The 16,215-nt window shown below is 39.6% G+C and overlaps 1 protein-coding gene across 1 annotated transcript in view; it reads right to left on the bottom strand.

Annotated features, from left to right (window-relative positions):
* Positions 1 to 5,636: 5,636 nt before the first annotated feature.
* Positions 5,637 to 16,215, bottom strand: part of CCDC6 (coiled-coil domain containing 6) — a 32,833-nt gene continuing 22,254 nt past the window's right edge. The window contains exons 8-9 of the mRNA XM_041476387.1: positions 13,098 to 13,222; positions 5,637 to 10,817 (exon numbers count right to left, since the gene is read on the bottom strand). Of these exons, the coding sequence (XP_041332321.1) occupies positions 10,626 to 10,817; positions 13,098 to 13,222 (317 nt within the window). The 3' untranslated portion in view covers positions 5,637 to 10,625. The remainder of the gene's footprint in view (positions 10,818 to 13,097; positions 13,223 to 16,215) is intronic.

Raw genomic sequence — 16,215 nt, 5'->3', positions numbered from 1 at the left:
TAATAAATGCAAGTGGCAGTGCTGTTAAAAAATAAAAATATTACAAGCTTTTTTTTTCCTTTTTTTTCCTCTTTTTTTTTTTTTTTTTCAGAACAGGTTTTAAACCAGGAATTTGGAAGAAAGGAAATAGCTGAAAAGTATCTGCAAGTATAGAAGTTGTACTGTCAGCAGCAGACAAGAGTAGAACCTTCTCCAGTTCATTATCATCTGTAAATTACAGGATGCTTGTACCATTAAAGTTAAAACTGTAAAATGTAGTTCTGCACTGGTAAAGGAAAGATTTTACAACACTGCTAAAATGCAGTAGGAACCAAAGAACAAGATTTGTAAGAGAAGCAAGTAGTAAGAAAATAAAACTGGCAGCATATTAACAAAAAACCCCAAACAACCAAAACCCACCAAAAAAACTCCCAACCAACGCAATGAAACATCCAAATTAAATAAGAAAGGCAAGAGGATTAAATATATTTTCATGCCAATGTAAACTGTTCAAGATGTGAATTCTGTAGCCTGAAAGACTATCTCAGTCACAACGAGTTCTAACAGTGTCGTTTATTCAACATTCAATGGCTTGACCTTGTAAATCTTTATCAAATCTTGAGCAAACATTTTACTATCATGAGGCATCCTGACTCTTATCAATTAAACATTAGCACTTTGGGGGAAAGAAACTGGTTTCCCTTAAAGTTGTCTTCCAAAAGGTAACCTGGGAAAACAGAAACCGTTCTATGATTAACAGAAACATGAAACTGAGAAATAGTTTCAGAATCAGGATGAGAGTTTTGTAATGACTGAGTAAAGTAAAACTATTTGGAAAACCCAAGGTCTTTAACTGTAGCCAAAGTACTGCAATCTGGCTCCTTTTCTGTTAGAAAACAAGCTGAGCTTCCCCCTCACTCCAGGCCATGCAAAGACCAGGATTCTGCTCACTGTGTGCTCTCTTCACCCTTGTTATCCCTCTGGTGCACACAAACTGCCTTCATGTATTGCCATAATGATCCATTTCATTATTTGAACTAACTGGTAGGACATTAATGGCATTTCTAACTCCATTTGCACATGCATGTAGATTTCCCTAGGGGGGGAAAAAATCCCTAGGAAAAAAAAAAAATAACATTATGCTCCAGACAAGAGCAAGGTTATTGCTGTCAAGAGACTGTGTTCCCATGAATACAGGTAAGATTTGAGCTAGAGTTATAGTTAGCATAAATTTTAATGCAAAGAGCCACCATTTCAGTTAGGTGGATTCCTAAAATACACCATAAAAGAGAAGCCAAAGCTTTATGGTGCAATCTGGATTCACACAAAATTGTCCCTTAAATCAGGGAGGCTGCTAGAACGAAGGCACAGCATTCCTGGGAGTAACTCTGGGAAGTTCTTGGAATGTTTAATCTAAAAAGATAGGTTCCCCTCTGAATTCAGACATTAATTTCAATTGCATGGTGTCAATATGTATATATAATGGCATGAGATGCTTTAGTCCAGATAAAATTTTTGAAAAGAAACTGAATGTCTTTTCAAAATATGAAAGAGTTAACTTGAAACCCCTCAATTACCTTCAGAAACAAACAGCATAAGAAATGTATTTAATGAATACTCAAGACAACAGCCAGACTAATCCTAGAGGGCCTTAATAGTGTGAGGAATGCAGTAATTTTTAACAGGTTTAATTCATTGGTATGTTGTCACAGCTAACAATTGTTTTGGACAAAAGACCCAGGCAAATAATTTAAATAAAACTTAGGGCTCTTACTGGTTTCTAAGTCTGCTGTATAAATATCTGTGTGCAGGAAAAGCGACTAAACAATTTTAAAATGATACAGAGCTATGTCCTGATGACCAAAAGCAACACAAAGCACATTAAGTTTAAAAGCCTTAATCACTCTAATCATTCATCCACAGAAACTCACTTCTCCTGAGAGTTTCTGTGGAAATACAGATTTTGCAAATATATACCACTGCAGCTGGGGATTTCATCATACTTAGGAACTTCAATTTCTCTATTGCCAAGTCTGCTCCAGTTTCCACTTATCCCCACTGGGCTCCAAGGGTGGATGGAGGAGGGCCCCATTACACAGCTCCCCACAGATCCCACAGCTTGGGATCCACCCTGGGGGTACCAGAGCAGGCAGCTACCCTGAAAGGGGAACAGCACCCAGGGGGCAGTTATTAAAAAAAATAAATTAGAATCATAGGATATTCTGAGTTGGAAGGGACCACAAGAATCATCAAGTCCAACTCCAAGCCCAGCACCCCAGAGGTCTGTCCCCAGTCTCCTCCTCTCCAGGCTGAACTGACCAAGCCACCTGAGCCCTGCTCCTGGCACGGCTTCCCCTCCAAGATCCCTTCCACATCCCTCTCTTGGACACTTTCCAATAGGTTTTGTATCTTTCCAAGCCATTCAATGTTTTTCATATCAAACAACTGGAAAAATTCACATACAAGTGATCCAAAACAATTTGCCTAATTTGGTGATGCAGATGAGCAATCTGCATATTCCAAAGAAAGTCAGGGACCAATCACAGCTGAAATGAAAACTGTTTCGTGTTATTAGCCTTAATTCTTTCCCCTGCTAGAAAATAAGCAGAAGTAGGTACCAGTGTTGAACAGGTACAGAAAAATCAGGTCGAAATTTAGGAGAGTGGAAAAAGTCACAGCAGACCTAAAATTCCCATCTCAAGGCAGAAACATAGAAGCATTTATTCTTGACCTCTTCTACATGTAATATTTGCTGTTGACAGCTAAGACAGTGTTAAAATTCACTACAAAAGTAGTGAAATTCACACCCTGTTTCATTCATCACTGTCAAAAAGCACCCAGATCCAGCATGGCAAGAGCCCAGCTCACAACACTGCTTTTTCACACCACATCAAGGGGGCCCCCAGTGACAGGAGGGAAGCCAGTGTGCCTACAAGGATTGAGGGAGAGAGGAGGTAGCAGTGTACACTTCTCATGTGCAGCCCCAAAAATGCCAGATGGTCACACCACAGATACCTGAGACCCCCACAGATCACTGTTCTGGTTTCATTACATTCACATGCCGGGCTATGTTCAAGGCTTAAGAGAATAAGCTATGGGACAGGTGTAGAGCATTTTCACTGATATACAGAATTTGGAACACAGATGACTCTCATCAACAGCCCTGAGGCTCAAAAGCCTCAAGGTTCCCATCTCAGACCTTCCAATTGTATTTACTGTTTTTTGCATCCAAGTGAACTAATAGTCTTTATGAGTCTTTATACATACCTTCAGTCTCCATCTGGGAAACGCAGGACTGACCTCAACCTCTTCTTGCTGCTCTAGGATGGCTGTGCTGTGTACTTTGAAAGGTACAGAGCAGTCTCAGAAGCACGTGAAACAGACTGAAATCCAAGCCAGCACCTTTACATTCAGGAAGGATTAGGCTTATTAAAATTGCTTGCTGTGCAATGCATCATTCTTTCTCTCACACTCAGCAGTTTACCAGGATTTATAAATTAACCCCTGTAATGCTGGGAACTTGCTTTCCTTTATAAAGGGGTACAAGCACTGGAAGAAATAAAAAAGAACCGTCTAAAGGGGTGATCACCTGGACAAGGCAACCTGAACTTAAACCAGCAATGTGTCACCTCTCCCTTTTTTTCTGCTATTCTGAAAGTGCCCCAGTGGCTCAGTTCTGTTCAGACAAATGCCAGAAAACCAAGGACATGCACAAAGGAAGCATCAGCTCATTCCCCCAGTCCCCAGACCCACCAGCATGGGAGTCAGGGACAGGCAGAACAACTGCTTGCTCAGCATGGCAGCAGGACCCTGAGGAGAATAAAGGCTTTTAAGAAACACTGCCTGTGTTCCAAGGGCAGAATAACAAGGATCAGCTCGGTTAGCATTGGCTGAAATACACCCATGGCCTGGTGCCCAGGAATTTGCAGCCATCAGAACCCAAGGATTTCTCTGGTCAGAATGGAAGAGCACACTGCCATTGCAGGCACAGGCCTGTGCTGACTTGAGCAGAGCAGCAGTCAGTCACACAGAGGCCAGAGCAGCAGCTGAACAGGACAGAAACAAGTGGATTCAACCAACAAGTTCAGCAACACTCAAGACATTGAATACAGGATAAGGTTAAGTACCTCGGGGACTTTCACATCTAAACCCAGAATCTTGGCAAAACAGCCAGACACAGCAAGTAATACTTAGACAAGCTACTGAGCATGACCTCTGGGCTAAGCTGACAAATGAATGCACACAATAAAAAAGGGACAAAATCAGAAACATCACAAGAGATGCCACAACAAAGTACTCACAGAAATTACACAAATACATACAATCTATAGTTTACACTGGCTCATGGTCTAAAATCATTAAATATAATAACTGATTATGGTTTTAGTAAGAAAATATGTCAAAACAGCAGAAATTATGGTGGATTCCTAAGACAGATTTCATTAGAAAATGCCTGAATCCATCAATCATAGAATGACTTAACTGAACAATCAGGTGTGACTACAAAACAATCAAGAAAAGCTGAAAGCCAGCACCTGATACCATGACCTTTACTACTACAAAGAAATAGCAAAAGCACTCTTTTCTGACCTACAGAATATACAGCACACCCCTTAGCATAGGCAAGGAAACATTTTTTGCCTTCTCTCCTTCTCACATTTGATACCAGATTAGAGAAATAGCTGTCCTGCCATGTACAGCTTTTGACTCGGAACACGTAGGATGTTTTTCTGCAACTTTGTACAAATATACCTCTCTGTTCCTATGAACCGAGAAAAAATGGTAAGATGAAACTATTATTTTTCTATTCCACTCCACCCTCCCAAGGAAAAGTAGCCTCAAGGTAAGGAGGTCAACTAAGACCAAAAATACTGCAGCTTTTGCTGTGGCAAAAAAAAAGCTTGAACTCCCATGGAAGGCAGCTGTGACAAGTTAAACAGACATGTTTAATTCAGAAAGGCACTCTGGAATTTCCCTACAATAATAACTCAAGAAATATAGCTACATTCTTCCAAGACAGAAGCAAAACTGATGGAGTCAAGCATGCTTTGTACTTTAAATATCCACCTAATGCAAAGTGAAGGGCACCTCCTATGCAAACTTTATTATGTGCACAGGTTATTCCCCAGGTTACACGCTCAGACATTTAACACAAGGAATGGCCCAATTAGAATCAAAGACAGCAAAAACAAATACAAACATGCAACTTTCTCTGACCCCTAGTTCTCATTTTTCTTCCTCTTTTTCCCAGTGATGACAGGCTGACAGAGAAGGAAATATACATCCACCCAGTAGTCTTCCGTACAAGAAAATACAAAAAAATCAAGTGTTTATTGGAAGTCTGCATGAAGGCACAGATGAGCTTGATTACAGACACATCATAACAATTACAAGTATATGTAAACACCTTGAGATATACAAAAAAGCAATAATACAGCTAGTACAGGAATAGAATGTAACCTGCTAAAAAAACCAAGCTTCTTTATCTCTGAGGTTCTTACAATAAGCTCTGATCCACACCAACACAGTGAGTGTTCTTAAAGTCACCACTGGGATTCATGCTCAACAAACCTGCACTTTGACCACTGATCCAAATTGGAACAGGCTTCCTTCACTAGGATCAGAAAAACATAGGAACAACCAGCTAGACATCCAAACAACCTATAAAGAGGCTCCATTGATTCTCTAAATATACAAGAGCAATCACCAAGGTACTGAAATTGAATATAAGCTTCAGAAAAGCTCAAGGATGCTTGTCCCACTTGCATTTGAGGAAATTGCTGTATTTCTGCAGGAAAGGAACAGTCTACAGCTGTCAGGTGATTTTTTTCTTCCTCCACAGGAGGCTTAGATTTCATCTGAAACACCTGCCAAAACAAAAGTCAGCAATCACAAACTAAAGTGCCTTGGACAGCTTAGGTTTTACCACTAGAATGAAACATCTCAGTTTATAGACACAGAACTATGTTTTATCATGAGAAAACCCACCTTTGCACACAGAAGACTACTTCCAAATTCTGTGGAAAGGGGAATTGCTTTTTGTGATTTTTTTGTTGTTGTTGTTTTTCAATTAGATACCAACACCATAAACTTGAAGAACTGCAACACAGCATTTTTTTCAATGGAAATCACAAAAAAAAGCCCCTCCCCACCCCCACCCCTAATAGTTTTAATACAGGCAATCTCCAGACCTAGAAAAAGAGCACTCTGAGCAGCAATTTTACTACAGGGACACAATTTTCACAAACTCAATTTTCAACCACCTGTCCTAACTCTTCACTCCTCCTCTACAAAAGCTTTATAACCTCTGGAGCCCCATTCCCGTGAGGAAAGACTCCCACCCAGGTAACACATGCAGAACAAAACCTAACACAGCTATGACATTTCTCCCACCCTGTGGCCACATCGTCCCAGCTGAAAGATGAGGTAGTACTTTTCTTTGGAGCCCAACTAGTGGAACAGGCACAAACACTCTTCTCCCTAAAGTGGCAGCAGCTGCCTGTAATGCAGTGCCAAACTCCACAGTTTATCTCCTCTTCAGGGAGAGATAAACACACCTAAAATCCAAGACCAGCTGCTTAGAAAAACAAATCATTACATGAGTACATACTCCCTTTTAACTGTACTGTAAAGGCCATGGTCTGCCATGGTCAGTGACTTCCTCCTGTCCACACAGTGGCATTGATTCAAACTTTGCTTCTACTAGGACTGATGGTTGTTACCCAAAATTAACATGAAGGTATCCTGAGTACTTATTGTAGTGAGACATGGAATTTAAAGTAATTTAAAATTTTAAGAACCTTGATCCAAATAATAAATAAAACAAACAAAAAAAATTAAAAAAAAGAAAGTCTGAGAGAGGAATTCAGCTCCTCAGGGAACTGAGGAAACCAGATTGTCTCTATGCATACAGTGCATTTGGTATTCAGGGGCTCTGTTTGCTCTCTCTTCAAGAGGAAAGATCTTTCCTCTCAAGGAGGTTGTTGTAACATATGCATGTATTATAATTTTGTAGCTTACACTCATAAACCTTCTGGTTTCTTATGAGATGGCTTGAACTGGAGAAATATGCTCTGCATAGTCCTTGCTCTGTAGACTCCCAAGGATCAAAAAGAAATAGACTGCCATGACTGAAAAAAAGGAAACATCAGAAAGAGTTGAACAGTATTAGAATTTGTACTGCTTGTAAAACTAAGCATTAGGCTCAGGAAAAACACTGTAAAACTCAGTCAAGGTCCCTGACTGTATCTTCTTAGCAAAGCAGTAATTGACACTGAGGATGAGAAACTGTTTCTTTGACTGACATACTATTTAAGGCTCTTTTACTTGTCTCCATGATCAGTTTCCATTTATTTAACAGAGTCCATATACTCTCCTGTCAGCAGTGCAACTTGCACAGATCCCAGGAAGCTTTCTCATTTTCACTGCTTCCAAGACTGCATTTTTCATTCAGCTGAAGTGCACAGGGATTCCACCCAGGCAGCTGGATTCCTAAATGAAAACATTTTAGCAGGAAAGGAATCCTGCTCTGCCCAGCTCCAGAACAGCAACTGCCAATAGAACAGCACTAACACTTTCTGGAAAAACTCTGATGTACTTTCTGCCCTTGGGAATATGCTCTCAGAGGAGTACATGTAATTAAAACAGTCTTATCTGGCTTTTAGCTGGAAGACTACCTCCGAACAGTCCCACCTCTTCTTCCAAAGAACTTCTGTGGAACAAATCGTGGATAAAATAAACTCTTAATGCTCTACAGAGTATCAGCTGCATTCCAGTGTCCAAGCCAGATCCCTTGAGAGAAAATAAAAAAAGAAAGCTGCTTGATTGTCAGAGAGGAAAGCACTGCTGAAACAGCTGAAAAGTAAATTTTATTTTTTTCAATCTTTAGCTGTGAAGGGGTACGCTCACAAAATGCTCCACAGCGCTAGAAATTGCTTCTGTGGACTTACACAGCCAGGGACAATGCAGTGTGCAACTGAGAGGCATTAGTGATGAAAAGGATGTCAGAAAACCACCCAGGTGCTTCTGAGAGAAACAAAGCACCTAAGCGAGCTGGACCTCACTGTCAAGTGAGTTTCTCCAGTCTATAGATCTGATAAAATCACAGCTGCAGAATCATAATTCATGACTATAATTCACAAGGAAAACTGAAAATCCATTTACATTTATTAGGAGATGGTTGTGCACAATTTCTCATCTTATTCAAAAAGTCTACAAATAGAGTTTAACACTTCTGATTGCAAGCAAATGTTTGTTCAACGTTCTTAGTTCGATAAGGCCAATTTAGTGCCTTTTTACACTTTCAAGGTTTAGTATACATTTGTCAGTTCTTTACTTTCTTCTGGTAACAGTCCCACTGGAACAGTAAGGAAAGTTCACTAAGACACTTTATAACAGCAGCTGAACTTGGGTTACACAAATGCAGTTTTGGAATATGCTTCAAATGTAAATTATTCTAGGCAATTTTCCATTTTGAGATCTTAAAACACCATCAAAGGCTCTTCCCTTTCCACCCACATTTGTGCTACCACCACCATGAGATTGCCCTCCACAGAGCCGTACATCCAAGGATCTCAAAGCACTTCAGAAAGGAGGGCACCATTTCAAATTCTGGGATACTTGAGCTGGAATCCTACTTAATAAAGAGTATACTTTTTCTTTGTCTCATGTTTACAAAAGGACAAGCGTCAAACTAAGCTGATCCTGTCTTGACCTTAGTCCCACCTCTGACTATCTGTCACTTTCTCCCATTCAATCCTATCACTTATTCAGGAGCTTTGTTTAATTATAATGCTCAGAGCTGAGTTTCCTCTATGGAAAGCTGAGCATCTGCTGTGGTCAATTATTTTCAGCTGGAAGCAGTGGTCAAATTTTAGGTCTGCCACAACCTTGAGAATCGTTTGACTGGAGGATAACTACCATAATTAATGTAATGTAATTTGATAATGCACTTGATCCCATATTGGTTTAAGAAGTGTAATAGATTATATATGCATTTCTCTAAATTCTCTCAGAGCTGAAACTACATTGCTACGGTGAAGAAATTCTAATTTTACCTTAAGCGGAACATTTTACAACATTATTTTAACTTACAACTTTGATTTAGAGCACTATTTTCATAAGGATTTTCAGTTTGCAATTCTGACTGAATAGGTGAGCGGCAAACATGACATTATATGTACAAGTGTTAGTATACTACCAGAATGCTGTACTTCCTTCTTAAAAATGTCCTTAATAAAGCATTAAGCATGTCAAACAAACTTTTGTAAACAAAAGATAAATTACTCATGTTCTGCTCTGATTATAGCCAGATACATATTCTCATAAAATAAACATTCTCTTGTCATTTTCCATGGCCCACATATCCATATATATGAGGTAAACCATTTAAAATTATCAATAATATATAAACCCCAGTACTCAACAGGAACCTCAGGAAAAATGTAACCGAGTAGGATGGCAATATCAAGAAGTGACACTTTGTTCCACTGCAAAGTGAAACCAATTTATTTGTGCTAAATGAATGGAAAGAATGTATTTGGAATACATTTCTTTTTACATTGTACCGGCTTAGGCTGCTAAATAAGCATTCATTAGTGCCATGTTGTGCTACTTTCTTGTACTCTGTTTCTACCAAGCAATACAAAGTTTTGGCTGTTACGCCAATATATTCCTCTAGGCTGATCTCATTTTCTAACAGACTTTTGAACATTTAAAATACCTGTTCAAACTTTGCTTCAGGGGAATCACAATGAATATATTTTAACAAGAAAGAAATTATCATCAGCTGTTCTCTACAATCACATCGCCTTCTGCAGCAAAAAAATCCAAGAGCACACACTTGAATCAGCTCTCAGTAACCTGTGGGCAGGACCACACTCCCCTACAGTCACTGTGACAGGGCACTCGGTATGGGCAGCTTACAGGTTAGCAGAAATGTCAAGTGACATCATCAAATCTTAAGGTCCACGAATTGTACATTCCACAGACTCCAACAAGCCAGTTCCCTCAGTGTAAAGTTCTGACTGTACCATATGTTTGAGGTGCTTTTAAACAGGAGAAGTATGGATGTGCCCTCTGTGAATAAAGCTTATTTGCTACGAAATACCAGAGAGCTTGTGTCTTGGGCACTGATTAGGGTGTCTGACTCACCTTTGCACTAGAAGCTGATATTTTAAATGACTGAAACATAGTGCTGATCTTCCATAAGCTTGGTAAACACTGTAATATTTCAGAATTTATCACGTAGCCCATCATGCCTTTCATTTTCTGCAAATTGTCATGAAAAAATATAAAAAGGTATCCCTTTAATTTTACAAACCTAAAAGCCAGGAAAATGAAGCTTTGGAGCCAAGCAAAACGACATAATGCCGTATTACCAAACAGAGTAGCAAATGTTCCAGCCAGAGAATGGACATACATGTAGTTCAAGTAAACACCGATGGAAAAATTTGTTAAGTTAGTGTTGTAGACCCACAACACTGGCTGCATTTTATACAAACGTTTACAACACAATTAACAGTGAAGCCTATATAACCTCAGTGCAAATAAGTCAAATCCAAATATGCCAAGTAAGCCTTTGGCTTTTAGTAAACTGCTCCGTGTTATGAGTCCACTTCTGACATAGAGACTGCAGAGCACATGCACTAAGGCTGAGAGGAGGGATGCACTGAATGTTGGAAATTGGCTGCCTGCGACGCCGCGGCTTGGCCCGGAGGTTGCACAGGTGGCGGAGGTGGTGGCGGAGGTGGCTGCACTGGGGTCTGCGTGTTTGGAGAAGGAGGAGGAGTGGGACGTTTAAATTTGTCGGGGCTGTTACTTCTTCGTGGTGAAGGCCTCTGCAGAACAAATAGTGAAACCATGTTTAACACACTCCTGAACAATGTTAGGTGCAAGTCCTCTAATCTTGGCAAAGGAAAAAAAAAATAAAAATCACACAAAGAAGTCTGAAATTTCAAAACATTGCAGGAGTCACAATACAACTTTTACATAAAATAAATGTTCCTCTGAAATGGAGTAGCAAAGGAAAGGGGAAGTACTCTTGACATCAAAGAGAACATGCATTCCTTCCTGTCAGCTTGCAGGAAGTGAACACAAGACATGTCCTGCAGCTATGTTTACCCATGACGACCAGGACCTAAAAAGAAATGGGATGCTGCAGGCACAGCACCTTCCAGCTGTGCCTGCCCGACCAGCAGGTGCTGAGGAAGCCTTGACTTCATGCTGCTGGCACCTGAGGTACCTGAGCGTGGCTGGGAAAGCTGTGAATATCAGAGTCTGCCCAGAATCTCTAGCTCTCTGACAGACTCTTAGCCCACACACTGGAGCAAAACCAAAGCATAATACAACAAAAACATCTGGAGAACAAAAAATATTACAATGCTTTGAGCTGTAGGAGTGAAGCAGTTGTTAGAGAGACCCCCTCAACGGAAAGCACAGATTTTCAACAACCGGTACATTTTAACAAAGATTGAAACCCCACTTTATCTTTACAAACTGAGGAGCAAGAGGGGAAGGATGATCTTTAATGTTAGCAATGCAAAAATATAAATTACACTCCATAACACTAACTTCTGCACTTTTGAAACAAAAATGCTCATTACTTACCAATGTGGTTAGCATTAATCAACAACCTCGTGGCATGGCAAACCACCTACCCATAACTACTAATCAACCACAGGTGGTCAGCTCTGGGGAGAAGCATGATTACAGTTCTATACCAAATGTACTACAAGTAAAGTCAAATTTATTTTGTAATCAAGATCAAAAATGAGGAGTCAAGAATGAAACTGCAGTTTAGTCAAATCAAATATATTGTATCCATTTTTTTGCACAACTATGTACAATAGATTAAAATTATATGTGAAACCAAAGAGATTCTTGAAAACTGACTGATGCTTCTGAAACACTTAATATCATTTATTGCATTTGCATACATATAATATAAGGGGACCTGGTACCAGTACTGAGACAAAGCCATGAGCTGCTTGTCGACACCTTTCTCTGAACAATTAGTATTTTGTCCTCAAGATGATCTTTCTCGCAGTGACTCAATTCATTTAGAGTTTCAAAGTAGTACTTCACAGAGACTGAACAGAGGAAGTTCCTTGACAAACTCATTTAAAAGATTATTTTCCATGTTTTCCAGAAGCATAAAGATCTTCCTGTGACTAACTCATGGGCTAAGCCCCAACCAGAATTCTACTTTCCTGCTGAGCTCCACCTTCCTTTCTACCTACCATTGCAGCATTCCCACCCACCGTAGCTCAGTGAAATTGTAACAATTACCTTTGCACACCCACCTAAACCAGAAGCAGCCATATTTCAGCACTGTACCAAAAATTCTATTAAAATACGTTTTTACATCTGAGAATGACAAGTATAAGCAAAAACCTTGATGAATATTTACATACTACCATACCTGCTGAAAAAAATCAAAATGGTCTTGATACAACAACCATAAGGGGTATTTTGCCATATGGTTAATATTTAGGCTTTGTTTGCTCATTAAACTCCACAAATATTTAGAAAAAACACAATGAAGTGGAAATGCATCAAACATTGCAGGTAAAAAGGAAATAAATTCATTTGAAAGATATGAGAAATTGCCCTAATAAATGTTTATATTAACTTTCTTCTTTGCCAATGACAATAGAAAATAAGAGTTAACTGCCTGTTACAGTGACATGATGGTAGCATTGTGTGTCATCCTGAAGAAAACCTGAGCTTGAAGCAACCTCAGATGACTCATCCGTCAGATGGTGGAGACTAGGAGAAAAATGAAAGCAATGTTTTTACTTCCTGGGATAGGCTTAGTAGCTTAGAATATCACTTTTCACACCCTGACTGCTGATCCATAAGATGATACCTATTACTGTCCTTAAGATGGTAATACATCCTACTCTTTTGCAGAAAACAAGGTTCTCCAAAAAGAATCAGTTTCTGAGGGGTGAAGAGGAAAATCAGGGTTGAAGAAAGCAGCAATAGGTGTCTTGGAGTAAGGAGACAAAAACAAACATTTACAAAAATGTTTTGTAAAAAAGCCTAAGGACAAAAAATCATAACTTCCAAAAACCAAACTATATTGGTAAGAAGTATTTACTAATTTAAATACTTACTGTAATACCATGGGATGGTCCCATATGTTGCACATGAAGGCCTGGGGAATTGTAGTAAGACATTCCAGCTCTAGTCAGTGAAGTTGGTGGTGTGAAACCAACTGTGTGACTTGCATATGACAGACCTAAAATTGTTAAAACAAGGTAACATCAACATTCTTGTTTGATATTAAAAACTAAAGTGTGAGGGGTTTTTTAAATTTTTTGCTTCTGAATCAATGATAGCCTAAAAACTGGTAAGTGCTACAGATTAGCCATCTAGAAAATACTAATTGTACTGAGAAGTGTGATGCAAATTTATTTTCTTTTCCTGTAGTATACTACCATATGTTTCAAACATACATTATACAATGTTAAACATAACTTTTCGCTTAAGATAAATGGTCTAAGACTTCCTTAGTAGCTTAGTTCTAGTCTGTAAGCATTTCCATTCAGCATTCCATTTCTCCATGGAGGAAATGACTCCCTGAATTATATACAGTCCGAGGTTGTGCCTGGAGAAGCCATCTAGCACTGGGTCACAAAAAAGATGTTCCACAAAAAATCTGGATGCAGGTGGCTCCTCCAAGGCATACCAGATCTGCGCCAAGCTTCCTTCTCTTTTGTCTCCAGCATTTTAAAGACCTTTGGAGCTGGGAAATTAAAACATGCTGGGAAATGTTACTAGCTGGACTAGGCTAGCAAATAATATTTAAAATTGCAACTTGTTTTATCTACGTTAAGGAAAACCCAATACTCAAAACTGCAAATATCTAATTCTTTCATCCAAGTATTTCCTTTTTGTAAGAACTCAGTTATAAAAATGCAGAGTTCCTGTATAGCTCTATTTAACCCAGGAAAACAGAGACAGCAACTGCCAAATGCTTCAAGTTCACACCTAGAGCATTCTGAACAGCTTGAGTTTCTCAAAAGAGCACATTTTCCAAAACCTTTTGCTCCCTTCTGATTTTTGACAATAATATCATAAGGAGGAGACAGGACTTTTCTCAGCTGTTTACAAATAGACTCAAGCAACTGCTTCAGAGAATAATGACCGAAGAACATTTCTGAAGGCCTATTAAACTTTTATGACACCACACTGGATTTAGCAGTTTTCACACTTCAGCACCAAACCAATACAGAACAATGTCCCTGCAGCAACACTCAGCACCATCCCTGTCTGCAGGCACCTGTGTGTTTCTGACTACAAGAGATGAGACAAGATCTGGACAAGAAAACAGAACAAGCCTCAGATCACTAATGAAGTCATATAAACAAAAACTCCCTGTGCTTCCTTCAATTCTGTTTGATTCTGTTACATTGTCAATGTATGTCTGGTGCAAATTACAAGTTACTCCAAGGAATCCCTGCCACTACAGAGTAACAACACAATTAATGTGCCTTTTGACTACACAATCTAATTATCTGTAGAGCACATGTGTTATATTTAAGTGCTTTTGCAAGCAACAACGATAGAAACTAGTCAATGTTCAGGGAGGTGACAAGGCAGCCAGTCAGAGGAAAGATACTAGAAATAATGGGCAAAACAGAGCCACCTTTGTAATGTGGCAATTCTGAACTGCTTTGGAATAATCCAGCTCCACAAGCTTGACAAATGCAAGTCTACATGGCAGCCAAAGAAACAAAACCAGAGCAGTGCACATACATTCAGGATAGCTCGTCTCTGCAGCCCCACACACAGCCCCTGTGCTAGCAGCAGCAAAGCACAGAACAGTAGCTACAATGAAGACTAACTGGTAATTAGAACTAATCCCCAGCTGCCTAGGAGCAGCAGTAATTACACTATCTTCAAAGTTCTAGGAGATTTCTAGCACAGATCACTGTCCTAGAAATCTCAGCAGTATCTCAGCTTCAAAGAGTCTTCAAAAATAGTATCCCAAGCCACGCAGGCACAAAAGACTCAGGGACTCAGAAGCCAGAATCTGATACATTCAATCAGCTATCCACATGAAATTATAGCATTTCTAACTGGTTACAAATTCTGGTTCCACATATTCAAGGCACGTCATTTCCCAAATGAAATATGCCAAGTCATACAAGTACTTGATGCAACATACAGCTGTTTTATTATTCTGTGCTGATACTTCTGGCATCATCTTACTGTACTATTTTAGATACAAAATACTCTCAAAACCTATTTGTTTTCATCCATTACTGCATTAATTTATCCCAGACAGCTCTACAAAATTCCCTATTGATCTCATTAGTTCTTTAACAAACTGCGGCTTCTATTTTTCTGAAGTCTGACACTTCCCAACTGCTGATACTAATTCATCAGATGAAAAGGAGATTAATGCAGCTGCCTGTGCAGACAAGCTAGCCTGGAACATTTACCACACCAAAATTTCCAAGCTCCTAAACTCTGTTAGAAACAATAATTTCAGCTGTGCTTCAGAGTGTGTTTCAGCATCCTCTGTCTGTGGGATGAAATTTTCACTCTTATATCAACTACTGATGGGAAATCAAGTCCACAGGGAACAAGAAATGCACTTCAGTCTCAGTGTAGGAATAAACTGACAGAGTTCTCCTGCACTGACACATCAGCACCTAAACAGGGAGTGTTGCTAAACAATGTAAGATGCAAGCCTGTAAGTTAGCAGGTACTCTGTCCCACAGAGCTGTAGTTACTGTGTGACTGCAGATCCAGACACTGTACTGCTATAAACGCTGCACACAGAGAACAAGAACAGAGCTGTTCCTCCAGCAGCTGGTGGCACAACTACACTTCTGTACACCCAGTGACAGGAAAGGGGTAAGAAAACGTGTATCATTTTCTTGGTAACACACCCTGACACCTTGAAAGTCAAGTCATTTGGCTCATTTCAGAAATGCAAAAACCTTGTGAAAACTCATAGCCACACTGCTCATCTCTAACACCACAACATGGCTTACGGCCAGAGCTGGTTTTCACACATGCAACACCTGGATGAAAACTATTTATAGCCCTTTGAGAAACCACAGTCAACCTTGAAAATTCAAGGATCTAAAGACATTTTATATGTTCTAGCAGACCTGTGTAACAAAATGTCTCATTCCCATCTTGTGTCAACACAGAGCACATCTCACCTGCCTGGCAGGCTCTAGAGGTGGGAAAGCCAGGCATGCACAATTCACTTCT

This window comes from Pyrgilauda ruficollis, unplaced genomic scaffold (assembly GCF_017590135.1).
Source record: "Pyrgilauda ruficollis isolate IOZ18807 unplaced genomic scaffold, ASM1759013v1 scaffold11, whole genome shotgun sequence".
Classification (NCBI taxonomy): Eukaryota; Metazoa; Chordata; class Aves; order Passeriformes; family Passeridae; genus Pyrgilauda; species Pyrgilauda ruficollis.
This window is presented reverse-complemented; position numbering and strand designations above follow the sequence as displayed.